Source organism: Cibotium barometz, chromosome 40 (genome assembly GCF_041138505.1).
Source record: "Cibotium barometz isolate CiBa-2024 chromosome 40, ASM4113850v1, whole genome shotgun sequence".
Classification (NCBI taxonomy): domain Eukaryota; kingdom Viridiplantae; phylum Streptophyta; class Polypodiopsida; order Cyatheales; family Cibotiaceae; genus Cibotium; species Cibotium barometz.
In genome coordinates this window covers 18,255,078-18,274,909 of record NC_141085.1, presented here as the reverse complement: position 1 = coordinate 18,274,909, position 19,832 = coordinate 18,255,078, and the positions used below count along the sequence as shown (strand labels likewise).

General features: G+C 46.8%; 1 protein-coding gene across 1 annotated transcript in view; it reads right to left on the bottom strand.

The window, feature by feature from the left end:
- The window catches only part of NPU (ATP-dependent helicase/deoxyribonuclease subunit B), a 74,265-nt gene that overhangs the window by 35,707 nt on the left and 18,726 nt on the right, over positions 1–19,832 (bottom strand). Inside the window, exon 5 of the mRNA XM_086779345.1 lies at positions 8,200–8,260. Within this exon, the coding sequence (XP_086635471.1) occupies positions 8,200–8,260 (61 nt within the window). The remainder of the gene's footprint in view (positions 1–8,199; positions 8,261–19,832) is intronic.

The window sequence follows — 19,832 nt, the reverse complement described above, 5'->3', positions numbered from 1 at the left end:
ATAGCCACATGAACTGCCACGAAACAGTCCATAAACCCTTTCCAAAACAGTCCCGAACCCAAAGCAAAGAGAAGCTGAAAGTTCCATCAGTTGAACGCCATCGACATGATGTCTGTGTTCATGAAAAACCAGCCCCTCCTTTCTGTAAAGACACAGCGTCCTCCAAAACGCACACACCTGGCTGCCTGTGAGATGCACTGCCGCCTATACGATGCACTGCCTGCACAGTAATCAACCTGCAGCCACCTGTACGATGCACCTACACCACCTATCCGTACAGGTCAACACCTGCAACCATCCGTACCAAATAGTGTGCAGCTGCCACCTGAATCAGCTGTCGTACAACCTCTGTACTTGACTGTACCTGCTGTCCGTACAGGCCTGCAGTTACTGCCTGTACCAGCCGCCAGCCAATCCTGCACAGTAGGCGTCAGAACCTGCAGCACCCGTACCCTGGTCGTCAGCTCTGCCTGTACATCCAGCCACCAGTAAACATGCAGCCGCCTGTTCTATACGACCAGCAGTTCTATAGGGGTACTCTCCACGTAGGTGTGGTTCTCTTCTTCTCCACGTAGCCAATATGCACGCCTCCTCCCCAAAAGCAAGAGAGAGAGAGAGAGAAGAGAGTCGTGGGCCTCCAAAAGTGGAGTAGCCTCTATAAATTGCCTAGGGGCCTCCCAAGGCTTAAAACCTTTATAGCATTAATTTTTGACCACCAAAGGTTATAAAACCTTTTTAAATCAAAATCTCTTTGCCCCCTTCACACTTGGGGTTGTCCACACATGGGCTTACTTTTTGACTCCAACCTGATGCCATTCACACTGTCCACCATGTCCCCGTGCACACCTGCATGCTGTCCAGAGAAAAACACAGGGTCGTGACAAAGGATCGTGTTGAGGAGGACGCTACATGGGAGACATTGACTACTCTTCAGAGAGATTACCCTGGCTTTTTAGTGACCTCAGGAGTGAGCTCTTAGAGGAAGGGGAGTATGTCATGTGCACAGTGTGTATCTACCGTGTGCTACACACGCGCAAGACTAGCTTCGAGGTTTGGGGAAGCTTGGAGCTAGGCAGGCTGATTGACAAGCTGAGTTAGAGATAAACTAACGGGCGGGCACCCAAGTATGGACGGGCGGGCGCCCAAGTGTGGACGCTCGATGACCGGCCAAGTGCCTATAAAAGGGTGGCCAAGGTTAGTTATTGAGATATAGAGAGTCTCGCAAGCTTGTGAGAGCTCTATGGTCTTGGAGCCTGGATCTAGTGCAGACGGCTTTACGCAACCGAGGCCGGCAGCAATCTCGAGGCCCGCGAGGGTAGCTTCGTGGCGGTATGGGACGTCGCGAAGAGGAGATTGGTCAGTACGTCAACCTAGTTAGCTCAGCTCGTGGCTCGGTGGGGACAGCCAAGACTGTGGGCTTACCCACGGCTGTCGTGGTTGGGAGGTGAGTCAGGCCTGCACCCCCTTGTTGTTTGTTTGTTTGTTTGCAGGTTTCGAGTCTCGTACCAGGAACGATCACGAGGAGATCCCTGGGGATTTGACACCAGGCCCTCTGCTTCCCCCTTTTTCTACCCCCACCCCAGGTTGAGTATTCCGGCCTCCCCCGACAATGCTTCATCTGCATAAAGATGCGACACCTCGCCAGAGCTTTCCTCGACATTAGGCCCACAAAGGACGTCCTCCAGCATCCACTCTGCAACTCTCCCGAAGAGGAGATAGGTGGTCAGCCTCCCCAATCCCTGCTCCCTCTGATTCCAAGGCTTCCCCCTCCACTGTTGACTTCCCTACCCCCACGCCAGGCCATCCCCACCCCCCCCCCTTCTCCTTAATGTCCCCTGATCCATTAGTTCTCTCACCCACTGGCAATGACGATTGTTGTTTCTTCAATGGTGGCCCTACCCCCAGGGTCGCTTGGCAGCCAACCCTATGTCATGGGGGAGCCACTGCACTATTGTTTCTTCCGGTGGATGCGAGCGAGTTCTCGGAGTATGTGGCCCCGCTCTCAGTCAGTGTGACCTTCCATCCTTGTTCCGTTGCCCCCGAAAGTGGTGCAATGGTCCTCTCCTTCCCCCTCACTATCACCCCTTGCAATGGTCCTCTCCTTCCCCCTCACTGTCACCCCTGGCAACGAGTGGGACTCTGAGTCGGCATCCTCTACTCTGCATTCTCAGGCAGTAGCGACGGTCGCCTCGTTGATATTGTTTCACTTCTGGCCTTTGGCTCGCATGGAGCTAGGAGGATAAGGGCACCACACTCCTAATGCCTAGAGTTTATCCTCTTCATCTTCCTACATGTTTTAGTGGCAATGCCCCTCACACCGACATACCATTACCTCTGCTGTGATTGGTGGAGCCCAGAGGAGGGCAGCAATAGAGTGGGCCTTCATGGAAGGCAAGACAAGGCCCACCTAGCTCCCAGCCCAAGCCATGTAGATCATCTTTTGGAACATTCACGGGTTGGGTGGCCCTCGCTTTCATATCTGAAGGGGGGGCCCTTCGTTAGGAGGAGCTGCAGAAAGAAAGAAAGATATATTAAGCGTCTACTAAAGACCCAATGGGCCTAAAAGACCAAAGTGATACAATAATGTCCATGGCATGTCTCATCATGGAATGGAAAATAAAATAGAAACAAAACATAGCTATCTCATTGGGGTGATACAAAACTGTCCATGGAAACTCATCATGGAATACGGAACATGAGATGAGCATCAGCCCCCAATAGATGGTATACCACCCTCCAAAATATCAAGCATGGGGCTAATGTGAATGGCCAAGAAGTCTCCCTCAGGTACATCACGTGGAAAGGTAGCTCGATGGTGGTGGAGCATGTCTTGGATCTGGAGTTAATGAGGGAATCGTGGCCGACATCCGGGGGCCAGGAGCATCGAGCACGCTGGAATGCGGAGGCCCAATCCGAGGTAACTCCTCTCGGGCGAGGCGGGTCTCGAGCAGCTCGAGGTGTGTCCATAGGATCCACTATATGGGTGTCCTCCACCTCCTAGGTCCGGAAGAAACTAGTGATGGTTGCCTAGCAAGGGAGGGGTCAAGTGGCTGGGGCCGAAGCTCTCTCAAGAAAGTGTCCCTGTGTTTGCAGAGCTCAAGCAAGAAGAGCCCTAGGCAACGCTAGTCCAGGAAGTCAATGATCCTAGAGAGTGGACCAAATCCCTCATGAAACAGACAGTGCAACCTCCCACAAATCTCATAGTATACTGGGCAACGGCATATGTAATGCTCCTCTGTCTCAACCTCTGTGTGGCATAATCAACAGATCCTCTCCTCTCTAGGTCTCTGTATGAACTCCCCAGCTCTGAAGATGCGCACATCTCCACCTGTCCACTCTGAGGCGATGGGATGAAAGAACCTGTATCTAGCCAATCGCAATCCGCATGGCATGGGACATGTGAATCAGGTAGCCCGACTGCTAGATGAATCGTCAGGAAGTGATCTCTGTAGAAGTGCATCTTCGTTGGGAGCTCCAAAGGTGTGATACATGTGCAGTGGGTGTAGAGGCTAAGAAGAATAACCTAGTTGGTGTCCTCATTAGAGAGCCGGAAAAAAGGGGAATCCAAACTGTAGGGGTGGTAGGTGGTCCATGCGGAGCCCATATACTAAGAACCAAGTGGAAACTAAGGCATACCATACTCTAGAGTGGCCCTCGAGTGGGCACTTGCAAACGTGCCTGGAAGCACTGCCGCTCAAGTAAGCTCAAGGCTGCATATCCCCGTGTCACTCTGGCATGTGCTGCGGGAAGCATGGTGAAGCGTGGACCACTGAAAGTGACACCAAGGTAGACATAGGATGAGACAATCTCCACAAGATCCCCTCTGTATGTGAAGCTCAATATGGATCTGAAGGGGCCGGAAGTATTGGAGACCATTACCTTGGTTTTACCAAGGTTAATAGAGAGGTCTGCTAGGTACAGAAGTCCTGTAAGGCATCCAACTGTCTATGAATCCCCTCGGCTGAATCTCAGAGGAGGACGCAGCCTAGACGATGTCATCTACATAAAGTAGTATGGGGATCAATATGCCTGCCAATGTGGGACCAGCCCCGCCTAATCCGTCAATGAAGCTCGAGATCTCATCAATGTAGAGGCCAAAAAGAGTGGGTGATAGAAGGCAACCTTGTTTCACGCCAATAGCGTTGGAAATCTCCTGCAAACCTCCTAGGGCTCTCACTCGTCCAATGACAGACTCATAGAGGGCGATGATGCATGATGCTCCAAACCATGTCAGATGGGACGCCTATCTCTTGTAGACAGTGTAGGAGGCAAGCTCGGGGTACAGTATCAAAAGCTTTGCAGAAATCCACAAGGCAGTAATTAAGCCTCTGATGTCATGCTCTACTCCCCTCGATGGCACGGAGGGTGAAGATGTGGTCAAGGGTTTCGAAAGCCTGCCTGTCCTAAGGCTCTGCATCCCTGTCTCTTTGCAAATGAACTGAGCTCCACCTCTAGCACCGATCCATAGAGTTTGGCCAATGTGTGGCTAATCATGATTGTCCTGTACTTATTAGGATCCAGTGGATCTCCGGCTTTGAGGATGGGGATGATGGTGTTAGTGGACCAAGAGGGTGGAAATCATTCACAAAGGGCTCTATTAAGCAGGTAGGCTACTAGGGGTGCCACGCTATCATCGGCATGTTAGATGTACTCAGCAATGAGTCCCTCATGATCCTGGGCTCGCCCATTCCGTAGTCTATGAATGACCTTGAGGATCATGCCCTTTGTGAAGAAGGTGGAGGTGGTGGGGCAGGGATATGGTGGTGGGAGTAGAGGTGGCTGATGGGGGATATGATAGAGGGAGCATACATTGTACAAGCTTGCCTTCCACATGCTTACGCTCCTTGTGGAAAACTATCTACTCAGGTTGTAATACCTCCTCAAGTTCATCCATCTCTGGTAGATCTTCCAAAACTATTTCCATAGGAGGTGGTCCCACATAAGGCCTCAACAAGCTGACATGAAAAGCATAATGTATTTTCCAATGATCGGGTAATACCAATCTATAAATAGTTCCTTCTCATAAACCTGCAAATACAGTTCTACATGTTGTAGGCGGTGGCTTTCAAAAGCCACTACATGACCTTCTTGATTCAAAACAGCCCCCAAACAATCTCCACATGCATCACATTCGACCACAATGGGTCTATGCAAATCTGGAATGATAAATAAAGGCCCTGACATAATGGCATCCTTCAACTTTTGGAAAGTTGCTCTCCTTGAATCAGACCAACGGAATATAGCTTTCTTCGTTAAATCATGTAAAGGAGAAGCCAAGAAAGCGAAGTGTCAAATAAATCGACGGTAGTAAGAACATAGGCCAATGAAACTCCTTACTTGATCTACATTTTGAAGCTCTGGCCAATCCTTAATGGCCTGGATCTTGGCAAGATCCATGCGTACACCCTCTTTCAAAACAATATGCCCCAAATAGTGAATCTCTGACAAGAACTGCTCACTCTTCTTTCCATTGATGAAAAGCTTGTGTTTCCTAAGTTCTTCAAACACAATGGCGAGGTGTTCTTTATGCTCTGTTCATTCTTTGAAAAGACAATAATGTCATCAAAGAAAGTTCCCGTGCGCTCTCGATGAGGTCTAAAAATCCTATCCATCATTCTATTGAAAGTGGCGGGTGCATTTGTAAGACCGAATGGTACCACCAAGTATTCATAGAGCCCGAAAGATGTCCTGAAAGCAATTTTATAAACATCTTGAGCCATCACTCTAATCTGATGATAGCCACTCTTAAGATCAATACGACTTAAACACGCAACTCCCTCAAGTTTGTGAAGAATGTCATCGATTCTAGGAATCGAAAACCTATTCTTGATAGTTATCTTGTTTAGAGCTCTGTAATCTACACACATCTTGTACGAACCATCTTTTTTCTAAACAAGTAATACTGGAGAGCGGTAAGGCGAGGAACTCGATCGAATCAACCCTTTCTCAAGGTCATTCACCTAAGTCATAATATCCTCGTGTTGGGCCGCACTTACTGTGTAGGCAGACCGGTTAGGAGGGGAGGCATAGGGAGATGCTGGAGAGGGGACAGGAGCTTGGTAGTCACAGCAGAGAAGCGGCAACACCCACACAAGAAGCTCGCCTAGCAGAGAAGTGACGAGAAGTTGATCTGGCAGGGAAGCGACAGGATCCCAACCACATATAATATCAAAGTACAACAATAATAAAAAGGTGGGTGTCCTTTCACACAATGTGTGCTAGGGAAAAAAAACCCAAAGGAAAAAAGTGTCCCTAGTTATGCCATGTTCACATGTGGCACTATAACCATGTAATATATGCCAATAAAGAGCACTTGATGAACATAATGAACTCGATGATGAACAAAGGCTGCCAAGCTAGTCTATATGTAGTGCCCAGGGTAGGTCGGAAATGTCGGTCAACCCACGACTTGGTCCAAAATGACAAACTGGCCATATCATCCGACTGGGACCATATTAGACTACAACACAATCCCATAGAGACTTTGGGTAGCTCCCACGGCCATCTAAGACTGTCTCGACCCTTAAACGGGCTCCGCAACCTGAGAACAATGTGTCCCTGTTAGTTGTCAAGCGCTCAAAAATACAGTCACATAAGCCCGCAAGCACAAGCATGCAACCTACTAGGCAAAGTGTCAAGTTCATAATCCATCTCCTAACCATTTGGCCATCCAGTGTCTAAACTGGGAATTGCCGGGTGCACCACAACGGCTACTCCTCATATAGAGGGCCTTACAAAATAGAGCACATCCATCACCCACAGTGACAACATGAGGGTGGAGCATTGAGCAAATGCTTTTCCAACAAGCTTAGACCCCTAATATTTTGTGCTAGACTGTTCTGTATAAATTGCCACTCTTTTGGATCTGCCTCTTTTTAAACTCAAGAAGGATTCAATTCTCCTCCATCTTGCCAGCAATGTCTTTCAGAAATCTACTCGTCTCTTTTAAGACCCATAAACGGCTCTGCATAAGCTCGATATATTCTTTCCAAAACAAAAATTATAAAATCAATCACCAATCCTGGACACTTAGCCCATGGTTTTTGTATAGCTATTATTGACACGGGACACAAACGTGATTCTCCATACTGTTCATAATAGTTTGAAGAATTGGATTCATTGAAAACACCACCATAAAAATAGCCTTGCTTTTACTTATGAGCACACTGCCACGTCGCATATGTGGCCCTTCAATAATGTATGAACCGATTCAGGGACTGCAGCAGGTTGCACATGTGTTACCAAATCCATACAGATAAAATGATGCAGACTGTGTAGTGCACAACTGCTTTGTATAGAAACCTGACGTTAGCGTGCTGGGCACTGTTCTTGCCCAACACACAAAAGTATTATAAGACATGGTTTTGCATACCCATGGAATACCACATACCCCAAAGGGAGAGAGGAAAATGAGGGGGAGGAGGGGGGTGGTCTCAAAGCCTCTGTAGTTCCTAGTGTAGTGTGAAGAGTAGTCGTGGCAGAACATACTCGTGTGTCAAATTGGACACACTATTCTACCACATCCACTGCACATCTATTTTAATACTTTCTGTGAGTACCATGAATCACTATTTCGGTTTTTTTGATTTTTTTATTGATTAAGTGAATAATTAATGAGCTCCTCAATGGGGCCAACCTATTAAAGCATGCCATGTCCGGACCACATGCAGCTGAAGGATGCATGGAAAATAAAGTAGGCACAACAAATGGCCCCTTTATGCCTAAAATATGGCTGAGGCTTTTACTCTTGGAGTATTCTAAATTTAAGGCTAATAATAAGGGCAGTTAGTAGACCCATCATTACCAAAAAAAAAAAAAAAATCATGATGGGGCTTTAGATTTGCACTTGAGAATTACTGGCTTGGATCTCGAATCTTAATTAGAAGCTTGGATTATTTAATTATGTGTCATTAATTATGTTGACCAGTCATAACGTGTTGCACCCGCCGCCGATGGGAATGTAGCTCAGCAGTTGGAGCATTCGCTCGGTGAGAGGACCTCCCGAGTTCGAACCCCGCTTGAGCTCCCTATGCGGCACCTCCACCCCTCAGGCAGGTCTTTATATCCAACTGCAGAAGGATCTAATCGTGTTAAAAAAAACATGTTGTACCCATCATGACAAGAGTTCGGCACAAACACTACAGCTGATTATGAAGAAATGGATTTCTTATCATATCATAGGGCAAGGTCAATGAGTACATTGATGTGGCATATTTTCCACTTTCGCAACAACTCCTTGCAAATCGCCCCCTGCATATCTCTACACAACAAGAGAAACAAAAGAATGATGAATGTTTTGAGATGTACACAAACCCACCAATCAGAAATTATAGTAAACTTCACTCATGGCAGTACAAAGCAATAAACTTCACATCATAGTGGGGACTGATTCTCACTCCCAGCTGCACCTCCACCCTTTGATTGGCAATGGAAATCAGTACCTCTACCTTCCCTTGATACAGTTAAAATATTATTGGAAAGTCCATCCAACATTTTGGGCAATATATCAATCATAACTCCTATCTAGTTTCATTGTCGCTTGCATTAGATGTCTCATGCTTGTACATCTAGCTTGTTGACAATGTTTAAAAGATAATTTTAATCCAACCTTTCAAATAACTAAGAGTTATATCCCAACTAAAACACCTTGATGAAATAAGTACTATAAATCTCAACTTCAAAACTTAATTAATGTACATTCAGCATAAAAAAGTTATGCTCCAAAACAATTTCCACATCATACCGCAAAAGACATGGCTCGCAGTCTGTACTGATATGGTAAACCCATCACTCACTTGTATATACCTTCATGCAATTCATCAGGAAACCTTTGCACACAATACATGAATTTAAACTTCTTTGGACTTTTAAGTTCAGTCAATCGACTACTAACCATAATTAAAAAAGCAAACTCTAATAAACTCTAATGATTCTAGGATTTCTATGACATTTACTAATAGGCATCTTCCAGCAAGTCATATGTCTGCACTTGTTCCCCTTTTGTCCATGCATTAAAGTCTCCTAATAGGAGGACCTCTCCTTGTTGGGAGAACTCTGCAATGTTTGCAAATAATGGTGCATATGGAGTCTCCCCTTTCTCTGTCAACCTGCATGCATATTATGATTTCTTTGGTGGGAAGTAGAATACTACAATATGCATCACTCTCAAGCCAGGCTTGGCTAATCGCATCCACATAAAGCGAGCCCCCTCATCGTGTCTAACCATTGTGAGCATGCCTCTCAAGTGAGGGTGAAACAAGCATGCCACTCCTCCCGAGCCATGCACCCCCCCGTGGTGCGTGTTTGCCCTCTAAAAGCTGACTCCCATGTGTAACCCTCCACTTTGGGTAGCCCTCTCTCACGGCTTTGATGTGTTTTTGTGTAGAAGATAATATCCCTATCTATGTAAGTCTCTGTGAAGCCTCTTATGTCTGACCATAGAGTTCCATTGCAATTCCATACTCCCATCCCCAATGCATCCGTGGTCTAATAGACCCCGCACCATCATGTGGGGCGTTTATCCGTGATGATGACTCCATCATCACGATAAATGGCCCATTTTCCTGCCTTGCAGGCTTCCATAACCTGAACCATCCCAGCTTTCCTATGTTCCACCTATAGGGGGGTGAGGTCATCTCCAAGGTATATTTTCGTGGTTCGGAGGGTGGCCCTCTTCTTCAAGAATGCCAAACGGGACTCCGTATCTTTGAACTTGAGAAGGAGAGGCCTCTCCCTCGTCAAGTCCTTCTTGGCTCGCCAAGCATCTACAAAAGGGGTGTCAGTGAGGCCCATCTGTCTGCATAAAGTCTCACCATCCTCTTTTAGTGAGTTGCCCGCTTGCAAGCTTGTTACTCGCACATGTAGAGCCCTAGATTGGCGACACTTCTCTTCCTCAAGCGTGGCCGTCATGATGGATGTGGCATTTGGGGTGTGGATTGTTTTTTGCTTTTTCACAACCTCAACCCATTTGGAGGTTTCTCCAACCTCCTCTTTGGTTGCTTCCATGTCTTTTCAGAGGCCTGCATGCTCCTCCCAGAATCCTGATTTGGCCTCTTGAATCTCTGTTGTGATTGCCTTCTTAGCCTTCTCTAGTTCCGCCTCAAGTTTGGCATTGGCATCTCGCAACCGGGCAATCTCTAGAGCAAGAGCTTCTTGTGTGGCTAGCTCTCCTTCCTCTTTGCCATGCTTGTGCATCTCTTCCTTGCAGAATTCCATACATTTCTCCATGCATGCAGCCAAACATGCGTCGTTCCAGGCTTCCAAGATCTCCATGATAAAGAAAAAGGGGGAACGAAGACCCACTACAACTGTCATATTTTTTACTATACACGTGGAGGAACACCCACAGAAGGGTAGGTATAGACCCTGGTGTGTGTTCCAAGTATGGTTTAGTACATGTAGAAGGACTCCATGGAAGGATTGTGATCCTGGTGTGAGCTCTTGGCATGGTTTGTTACATGTGGAAGGAGTCAGGACTCCATGGAAGGATTGAGATCCTGGTGTGAGCTCTTGGCATGATTTGTTACATGTGGAAGGAACAAAAGCAGCGCACCAAGGAGATCGTGGACACGTGGCTACATAAGTGGCAAGTTCACTTTCAGTTTCATCCTTATGATGACGGAAAGAAGATCCAGTTAGTAGCAAGTTTCCTGTCATGACCCTGTGTTTTTCTCTGGACAGTATGCAGATGTGCACGGGGACATGGTGGACAGTGTGAATGGCATCAGGTTGGAGTCAAAAAGGGAGCCCATGTGTGGACAACCCCAAGTGTGAAGGGGGGCCAAGTGATTAAAGTCTTCTCTCATAACCCATGGGGACAAAGGGTTTTGGAGGGGACAAAGGTTTAAAAGCCTTTAAAAATAAAAGAACCCTTCCCCCTTTTTAGGGGATAATCGTGGCCTTTATGTTTTTCTTAGAGGGAGTCGAGCTGCAGCAAGAGTGGCATGTGCTTTTTGGGGAGAAAACAGGGCTGGCGAGCTTTGCTTCCAGGTGTGCTTCAGGGCTGCGCTTCAGGCTGATTGTGGGGAGAAAGTTGGCACACAGGCGGCTATAGCAAAGAGGTGCGCTTTTCTCTTCAAGAGGGGCTGGCGGCTGGACTGGAGTTACACGCAGATGCTGGGGATTGTGGGAAAGTAGGCAGGCTAGTTGAGCAGCAACACTGGCTGGTTTTTCTCTCTCTAAGCACACAGTCGGGCAGCAAGGCTTGCTTGGTCTTTACTTGTGCACAGGCAGCTGCAGCAGAAACGCACAGTGGATAGAGAACAAGGCTGGACTGTACGTTGGTTAGGCAGGCGGTGCACAGGGGCTGCACAGCAGGTGTTTTTCCTCCTTGCAACAGGCTGGCGCACAGGGGCTACATCTGCACGTTTTCCTTCTCTCTCTAGGCGGCTGGCTGGGCTGTTTTCCCTGGATTCTCAGGTGGCCAGGACTACAGAGGTGCACATGGTGCTGATCCTCCTTGCAACAGGGATGTTTTGGGACAGTTTATGGGCTGTTTTTGTTTGGCTGCAAATTCAGCTATGTACTTGGGTCTCTGGCGGCAAGTACAAGTCATTTGGTTATGTTTCTTGGCATGGGAGTGATGCAAGCTCGCATGGCTGCATGCTCATGGAGCAGATTGTTTTCTTCCTGCTAGAAAGGAAGAGAGGGACCTACAGATATGGGCATCTCTATGTTGCCAGATGTTTCATGAGGGATGAGGTAACTTGATGTATGCCGTTGTTGGCACTGTTGTTGAATGGTGCCATGAATGGTTCTGTATGGAAACATGATAGATGTTTCAAAGGGAAACAGGCCTAAGGGTTTCATGTGGAAACAGGTCGTAGGTTTCTCGAGGAAACATGTTTTTGGGTTTCTCCAGGAGATAGGTCACATGCAGGCAGAAGGTACAGGAATAGACACATGTATGGTACAGCCTTGCTATTGATTGGACACGGGACAGGGAATCCATGACAGAGATGGATAGTACCCTTGGAAGGTAGAGAGGGTTTGTACAGGTGTGTCGACTGTATGGTATGTTGTGCTGTGATACGAATTCTCTTTTGAGAGACAGTTTGGGAGTCTGTGTTGTGATGCAGAAGCACTGGATGTGTCAGGGTGTGATGCTGTTCATAGTGTGAGAGGCTATGGATGGTTGTGGCAACCTTGATCATAGAAGAAAGCTTTTGTATGCAGATTCAATGTGAGAGTCTTTCGATGTGAACAATGGCTGGATTTGTTTGTGGATGCCGTGTGGACAAGAAGCCATGATGCAGGTTCTTTGCAGGCTTCAGGAGTTCTACCGTGACGGCTGAGTTCCCAGCCTTATTGTAATCAAAGCTCTTATAATCAATTAAAGAAATACCGCAAGGGGCGCCACTGCGTTTTGGGCCCAATCCGTGTCCGTGTACTATTTGCAGAAGCACTCTAGCTCCCCCTGTTTGTTTTCCTTTTCTAGGTCCTCAATGGCGTTGAAGTGTTTTATGTGCGAGTGTTTGTTTCACCGCCCGTCAGGCCGGTTTACATTTCCTGTCCGGCAAAGCTTTGCTTTGGTGGAAGGAAGTCAACCCTAAGCCAACGACTTGGGCACAATTCGAAGACGTCTTCAAGAAAGAATTCCTCAAAAAAGAGGATGATTATGATGTTGTTGCCCGGTTTTCAGCTTTGACCATGACCTCGCAGCACCTCACTTATGAGGTCTACCTCCAGAAGTTTCGAGACTTGCAGATGAAAGCTACAAAGATGGATCCCACTACTCTTTTGGGGTTTTTCGTAGCTGGTTTACCAGACTCATACCGTTTACAGGTAAAAAATAACAAATGTAAAACATTGGACAAGGCCATTCATTCAGCTCGTATCTATGATGATACAATGGTCTCTTCCAAGTCGAAACCCGTTACCGAGCAGGGGAACAAGCATAAAAGAAAGTTCTCCGCACCTATGGCTAACACGACTGAAGGCAAGTCTTCGGACCAACCTTCGAAGAATTCAAGTTCGACACCAGCGAAGAAGAAACGACTCCTTAGGGCTTTAAAGTTCAAGAAGGAAGGACGTTGTTTTATCTGTGAAGAAAAAGGACACATGCGTAACGAGTGCCCTTTTATGGAAAAAGTGGAAGATCTTGTCAGGGAAGAGCAAACAGCCATAGACACAGCCAAGTCAGTGCCAAGATGGTTGCTGAAAACTTTGCAAGAAAGCAAACTTGCAGCTCCACTCACAGGTAGAACAAGGTCTAATTCCAGCCATGCTTTGAATATACATCGTGGGGAGTCTGCATTAGCAATGGGTGGTCTCTTTGATTCAGAAGAGCCTTCTTCTTATGAAGAAGCACGTGAGAATGAGCATTGGTTGCAAGCTATGCAAGCTGAAATTTCTTCTATAATGAAGAACAATACATGGGATCTTGTGGAATTGCCTAAAGGCAAGCATCTCATTGGAACAAAGTGGGTGTACAAAGTCAAAAGAAAGTCTGATGGTACTATTGACAGGTACAAAGCAAGACTTGTGGCTAAAGGCTACTCCCAGAAAAAGGGAATAGATTATGAAGAGACTTTTGCTCCTACTTCGAGAATGACCACAATAAGATCAGTGATTGCATTGGTTGCACATAAAGGATGGATAGTGCATCAATTGGACATCAAAACTGCATTCTTAAATGGGGATTTATAGGAGGAAGTATATGTAAATCAGCCCATTGGTTTTGTAGTTCCTGGTGAGGAACATAAAGTATGCAGGTTACACAAAGCATTGTATGGGTTAAAGCAAGCTCCAAGAGCTTGGTATGATAAGATACATGCTCATCTAACCAGCCAAGGTTATGAGAATAGTCCACAGCTGAAAGCACATTGTATGTGAAGAAAACCGATGCCGATATTCTCATAGTCATCTTGTATGTAGATGACATGCTCATTATACAGGTACTAGCAAAGCACAAATTTCAGATTTCAAAGCTGATTTGAAAGCTGAATTTGATATGTCAGATTTGGGGCCTTTACACTACTATCTCGGCATACAGTTTATGCATACAGATGATGGCATTGTTATGCAGCAAACTAAGTACATAAAAAGTTTGCTAAAAAGGTTTCACATGGATGAATGTAAGCCCATTTCTACTCCGGTAGAACCAGGTGTACGGCTTACTATGCATGATATTGGAGAGCCTTTTGAGGCCGGCATTTACAGCCAGGCAGTGGGATGCCTCATTTACTTGTGTAACACGAGGCCAGAAATATCTTTTGGGGTGTCTTTGTTGAGCAAATTCATGCACAGCCTAGGCACAAAGCATTGGCAAGCAGTCAAACGCATTTTTCGTTATCTTAAGGGTACCCTGGATCTTGGTTTGTTCTATCCCAGGGGGGGCAGCTTGCAGCTTTATGCATACAGTGATTCAGATTGGGTTGGTGATTATGATACCAGGCAATCCACCAGTGGAAATTGTTTTTTTCTTGGCAGTTCATGCATATCTTGGTTGAGTAAAAAGCAACCCACTGTTGCTACATCTACTTGTGAGGCTGAGTAGAGGGCAGTCTTTACAGCTACAGTAGATTGTGTATGGTTGAGGAGACTATTGGCTGATCTTCGTGAGTGTCAGCAGACACCCACCACCATTCTCACTGATAGCCAGAGTGCTATAACCGTGGCACGAAATCCAGTATTTCATGCACGTACCAAGCACATTGAGATTCATTATCACTATGTGAGAGAGAGGCTACATGCAGGGGAGATCAGTTTATCTTACTGCCCTACACAGGATAATGTTGCAGATATATTCACAAAGGCTTTACCTCGAGAAAAGTTTGAAGCTTTCCGTAAAGCTTTGGGCTTACTCTCATACAGAGAGTGATCTGCTACCTTGTACAGGTTCACACTTCCACTACAGGGGGGATTTGTAGGCATATGCTCACTTATGGTAGTGCTATGTGTGAACAGGGCTTAACCAAGGGCACTTTTTCCCATGTGGTTTTGTCCCTTGGACATCAAGTGTGAAAGGACACTTTTTGTACTTCTATATTATATGGATGTGGCACACATGCAAGGGTTGACTTGCATTTTGTGGATACCACACTTTTGGCTCTCTCTCTCTCTCTCTCATTTCTGTGTGAGCTTCTCTACCCTGCACCTAACCCTAACTTGCAGGTTTGTGTGTGTGAGTGTGTGAGTCCAACACCCAACAGTTTTCGAGAGGGATGCGAGAATGAGAGGAGGCATCATCAAACTCCATAGAGTTTGCATGAATGCCATGATGAGACACATCCTTCGTCATCTCTCCTTTTTCCTGCAAGTAAGGCTTGACCAATTCCTTGGGATTCGGATATCCCAACTGGGCAGCTATGGCCTCGAAGACCTCTCCATTTGTATTGCTCTTTCTCTTAGACTTAAAAACCCTCTGTACATCGTGATCTTCTTGTATGGCCCTCAGTGTTGCAGTCTCATCATGATATCGCCTAACCTGGTGTCTCAAGAGTTTCCAACTCAGACAATACATCCGTAAGTGGTGCGGCAAGTGGTGTGTTATGTACATCCCTGGGCACCTCGTCCTGCATGTGCCTGCTGGGTGTATTCATCACATGCTCATCACTCACATGTTCAGCCATGATTGCTGACCACAAATTTTTGCCAACACAATAATCTTTTGTGCCTGGAACGCTCTATCTTCTACCCTCAACAAGAGGATTTACCATAGACTAGAGAACCAAGGCTTTGATACCATTGTCACAAATACGGAAGGGTGTACACAGACAATCTTATCCAATACATAACATCATGGCACAATACATAGGCATCTGACAATACATAATCATGCTTTGAAACCACTGAAACAACAATATGAGAAACCTGCACAATACACAACACGAGGGGCTGAAGTTGGGCCAGCCCCCCCGAGGTATCTTTATTAACAACCGAGTGTTCTAGATCAAGAGAACGGGTGCCAAAGACTAAATACTCTATAGACTAGCTCCAAATACATCCAAAATATGATGAAAACAAATAAAACAGTTGCATAAGACTTCAATCTCAGCCTTCCTCGGGCACAACCATACTCTAGTATGTGATCACACCCTCTAGCAGTAGTGTTGTCCTGAATAACCAGCCATGAAACCCCTAGCTTTGGCCACCTGAAGGTTCCACCCTTAGAGCCACAGGCTTCACGAAGGTTTAGATACTGTTTGCCTTTGAATTTGTTTGCGAAGAACCTTGCTGATTTGGACTGAACAACACTGTTTTCAGTCCTCAAACATGCTGTACAGGTCACCCCAAGAGATGTTGTTGGCCTTTGAACCCAGAGACTTTGGAGCATCAAACACAACCCTGAAATCTTCCGTACAACAGTCGACCAGCCCTATAGGGGAGCTAGAAGTAGTCACCTGCTCTGAGAGAGAGAGAGAGAGAGAGAGAGAGAGAGAGAAGAATCACTTCTATCTGTGGCAGCTATGGAGGCAAGCAATCAGCTATATATTAGCCTTGGAAGGAGTCGACCAGCCCTAGAGAGCTGTTGTGCATGCCAAACTGACACCTGTCCTCAAACCCTAGAGTGTTCCACTCGAAAAATAGTTGGAAAGGGGACGCGTAGCTGCTTTTGGCTTCTCCACCAGAATAGCAACTCCTGGAGCTATAATTGCATGATGGGCTGCCCACTTTGAGGTTTCATTAAAAACTAGTCCACTTGATGTGAACAGTTTATAAACTGTCCGCCCAAACTTAAGTGCATGACACATGTGAACACTTCATAATTTGTCTGCCCAAACTTTGTCGGAATGGGTAGCAGAAATGAGACAAACTGCCTTGAGAAAGAAACGCATAACTGTAGGAGAGAGAGAAGTTGTACAAACTCTACTATATACACGTGATCCGGTACAACATGGTGTGGGGGCAAGGGTGGTATTTATACCACCTTGGGTTGCTAGTCAGCCACAACAAAACAGGCTGACAACAGCACATGCCACATCTCCATGACTGGAAAATACCAATCGGCCAGCACTTGGATCAAAGTCGGCCAGTGAACAGATCAGGTCGGCCAGCATAGAACAGTCCACCACGACCAGAAAAAACAGAAAAAAATATGGACAATGAGGAAAAAATGTAGAAACTCCTAACCGGGTGGGCACACCCACAATAGAGGCCCTCACTCCCTATGGTACAGACATGAGATGACTACTGACACCCCCTCTCAACTCTTGGATGTGGAACCAACCCCAATGAGCTGGAGTCGTGATGGAGCATCTGCTGAGGTAGAGGCTTCGTGAAGAGGTTTGCTGCATTGTCTGCTGCCGAACAAAAGCTAAGCAAGATGTCACTAGCCAAAATCTTCTCATGAACAAAGTGATATTGTATCTCTATGTGCCTTGTCCGGGGATGGAGGACCGGGTTTCGAGTGCAGCTCTGGTTATCGCACTGGATGACTGTGGGTTCCTTCTGTGGAAACCCAATCTTGCCAAGTAACCTCTGCAGCCACACCACCTCGCAAGCAGCACCACTAGAAGACAAGGCAATAGTTGGCTGCCTCTTGCTGCTCCAAGAAATAACTCTTGAGCCAAGGGTAAATCCGTAGCTTGATGTAGAATCTCCTCGTGTCTGAATCTCCTCCCCAATCAGAGTCACTCCAACCTCGGAGACTGTCTTGGTCCTTCGTTTCCCCTCCAGTGTCATAGAAGAGTCCAAGATCCTTCGTACCTTGCAGATACCGCAAGATCCGCAATCTTGCGTCCCAATGAGTCTTGAAAGGTGTCTGCATAAATGAGCTCAACAACCCCACTGGAAAACTCAAGTCCAATCTGGTGTTCAGCAGCCAAATCAATGAACCAACAAGCTTCCAATACAAGGAGGCATCAACCTGCTCACAAGGATCATGTACTGTAAGTTTGGTATTCGGGTCCATCGGAGATGAAATAGGCTTGTAGTTCTCCATCCCAAAGGCCTCCAGCAACTCATGAACATTCCGCTGCTGAGAAACAAGGAACCCCCTTAGGGTATGCCAAATCTCCAATCCCAAAAAGAAATGATAGAGCAAACCTAAATCCGTCATCTCAAACTCCTTTGACAAGGTAGCCTTTGTCACAGCTATGTGCTCCACATGACCGCCAGTGAGAATAAGATCATCCACAATCCAGACTCCTTTTCCATTATAACATGCCAATCCTTGAACCGAGCAAAGGCGTGGTCCTTCTGGGAAAGAAAATACAACCATGTGAACCTGCTACAATCATCCACAAGCAGCATGAAATACAAGGAACCTCCCAAAGATGGGGTCTGCATAGGTCCACACAAGTTAGTGTGTACCAACTCCAAAGGTTTCGAAGCCCGCCTGGTAGCTTGCTTCGAAAAAGACTTCATGTGCTGCTTCCCATGAATGCAAGAACTACAATGTCCCTGCTTGTTGCCAACATCTGGCAAGCTATCCACCATGTGGTCCTGGAAAGCCCGCTGAAGCGCATCCACATTGAAGTGGCCAAAACAGAAATGCCACAAATCACCGAGCTGAGTACTTGTCAAGGAAGAGAGTGTCGAGAGTTTGTAGATCCCATGCCTTCCGAAACAACCTGGCCAGTTGCTTTGTCCCAAAGAGCAACAAAATGCTCATCAAACTCCACCCGCATGCCAGTCTTGCAAACATCATGCACTGACAAAAGATGAAAGCCAAGATAAAGCACCCAAGAGGAATGCTTCTCCCCTCTGCTATCGGGAATAATCTTCAACTTGCCCTCACTGTGAATCGGGATAGTGGATTTGTCACCAATAAAGATGTGACCTGTCTGTTGTCGAAGATCTTGTACTAACTCTCGGAAGGAGTCATGTGTCTGGAAGGACCACTGTCGAGAATCCACTCCCGAGTATCCCTAGTGGTGAGACCAACTGCATCCTTGCTCGAAGAAGATGAAGGTCCGGTGTCCATAATCTCCAAGTGCACAAAAGCTGGAGTCTTTGTAGCTGCAGCTAAGGAATCAACACCTTTCTCGGTGCTCTGCTGAGGACACTTCCTCCAACAGTGACCCTTCTGGCCACAATGGTTATAGGTCCGCTCGGCCTTCAGAGCATCACTCTTTGAGTCGGGCTTCTTCTCAGAAGACTTCGCCGGTGAAGACTTCCCTTTGCTCTTGTTGTTGGTGTTGTTGTGGCCTTTCGATCGCTGGCTAGTCAAAGCCTTAGAACCTCCGCCCTGTGGAGGGTTCATAAACCGTTCTTCTTGGTCCAAAACCATCGGCACAAGCTCCTCCCATGTAATGGTGCTAAGCCTCCCACTGGCAAACAAAGAAGAATAGAAAGCTGAGTATTGAGGGCTAAGATGAGACAACAAAGTGATGGCCATATCCTCTGAAGATATCTCCTTCCCAGCCTGAAGAACCTCCTACTGAAGAGCCTGGAGTTTGTTGATGTGCTCTCGCATCGTCGAAGACTTTGCAAGATTCATCACTCGCATATGCACTTCCAAGGAAATCCCTTTCATGGGCGATACCCTATTGTACAAAGAAGCCAAGTGTTGCCAAATCCCTCGGGCCAGCGTCATGTGTTTGATGTGGTTGATCACTTGGGGTGTGCAATTAAGGAAGATGAAAGAACGCACATGGGCATTGACACGATCCCACAACTGTGCCTAAGCCTCCCGCTCTTTCCTAGTAGAAAGTGAAAGCTCCTTGGCTGGCGGACTTCGCCGCCGCCCTGTTCGCCGCCTCGTCCCCTCCTGCGTCCAGACTACCCTTCCATCCATCTGCGAGACTGTGTCCATCTGCAGTTCCCTCGCCATCCTGCTCGCGCCGTCACCGGCTGATCATTCTGCAACAGCCCCTGGTCATCTCAAGCACTTCATCTCAACTGCAGGTGGCACCATACGTATTTGATGCAGAATTGCCAAAAATTGA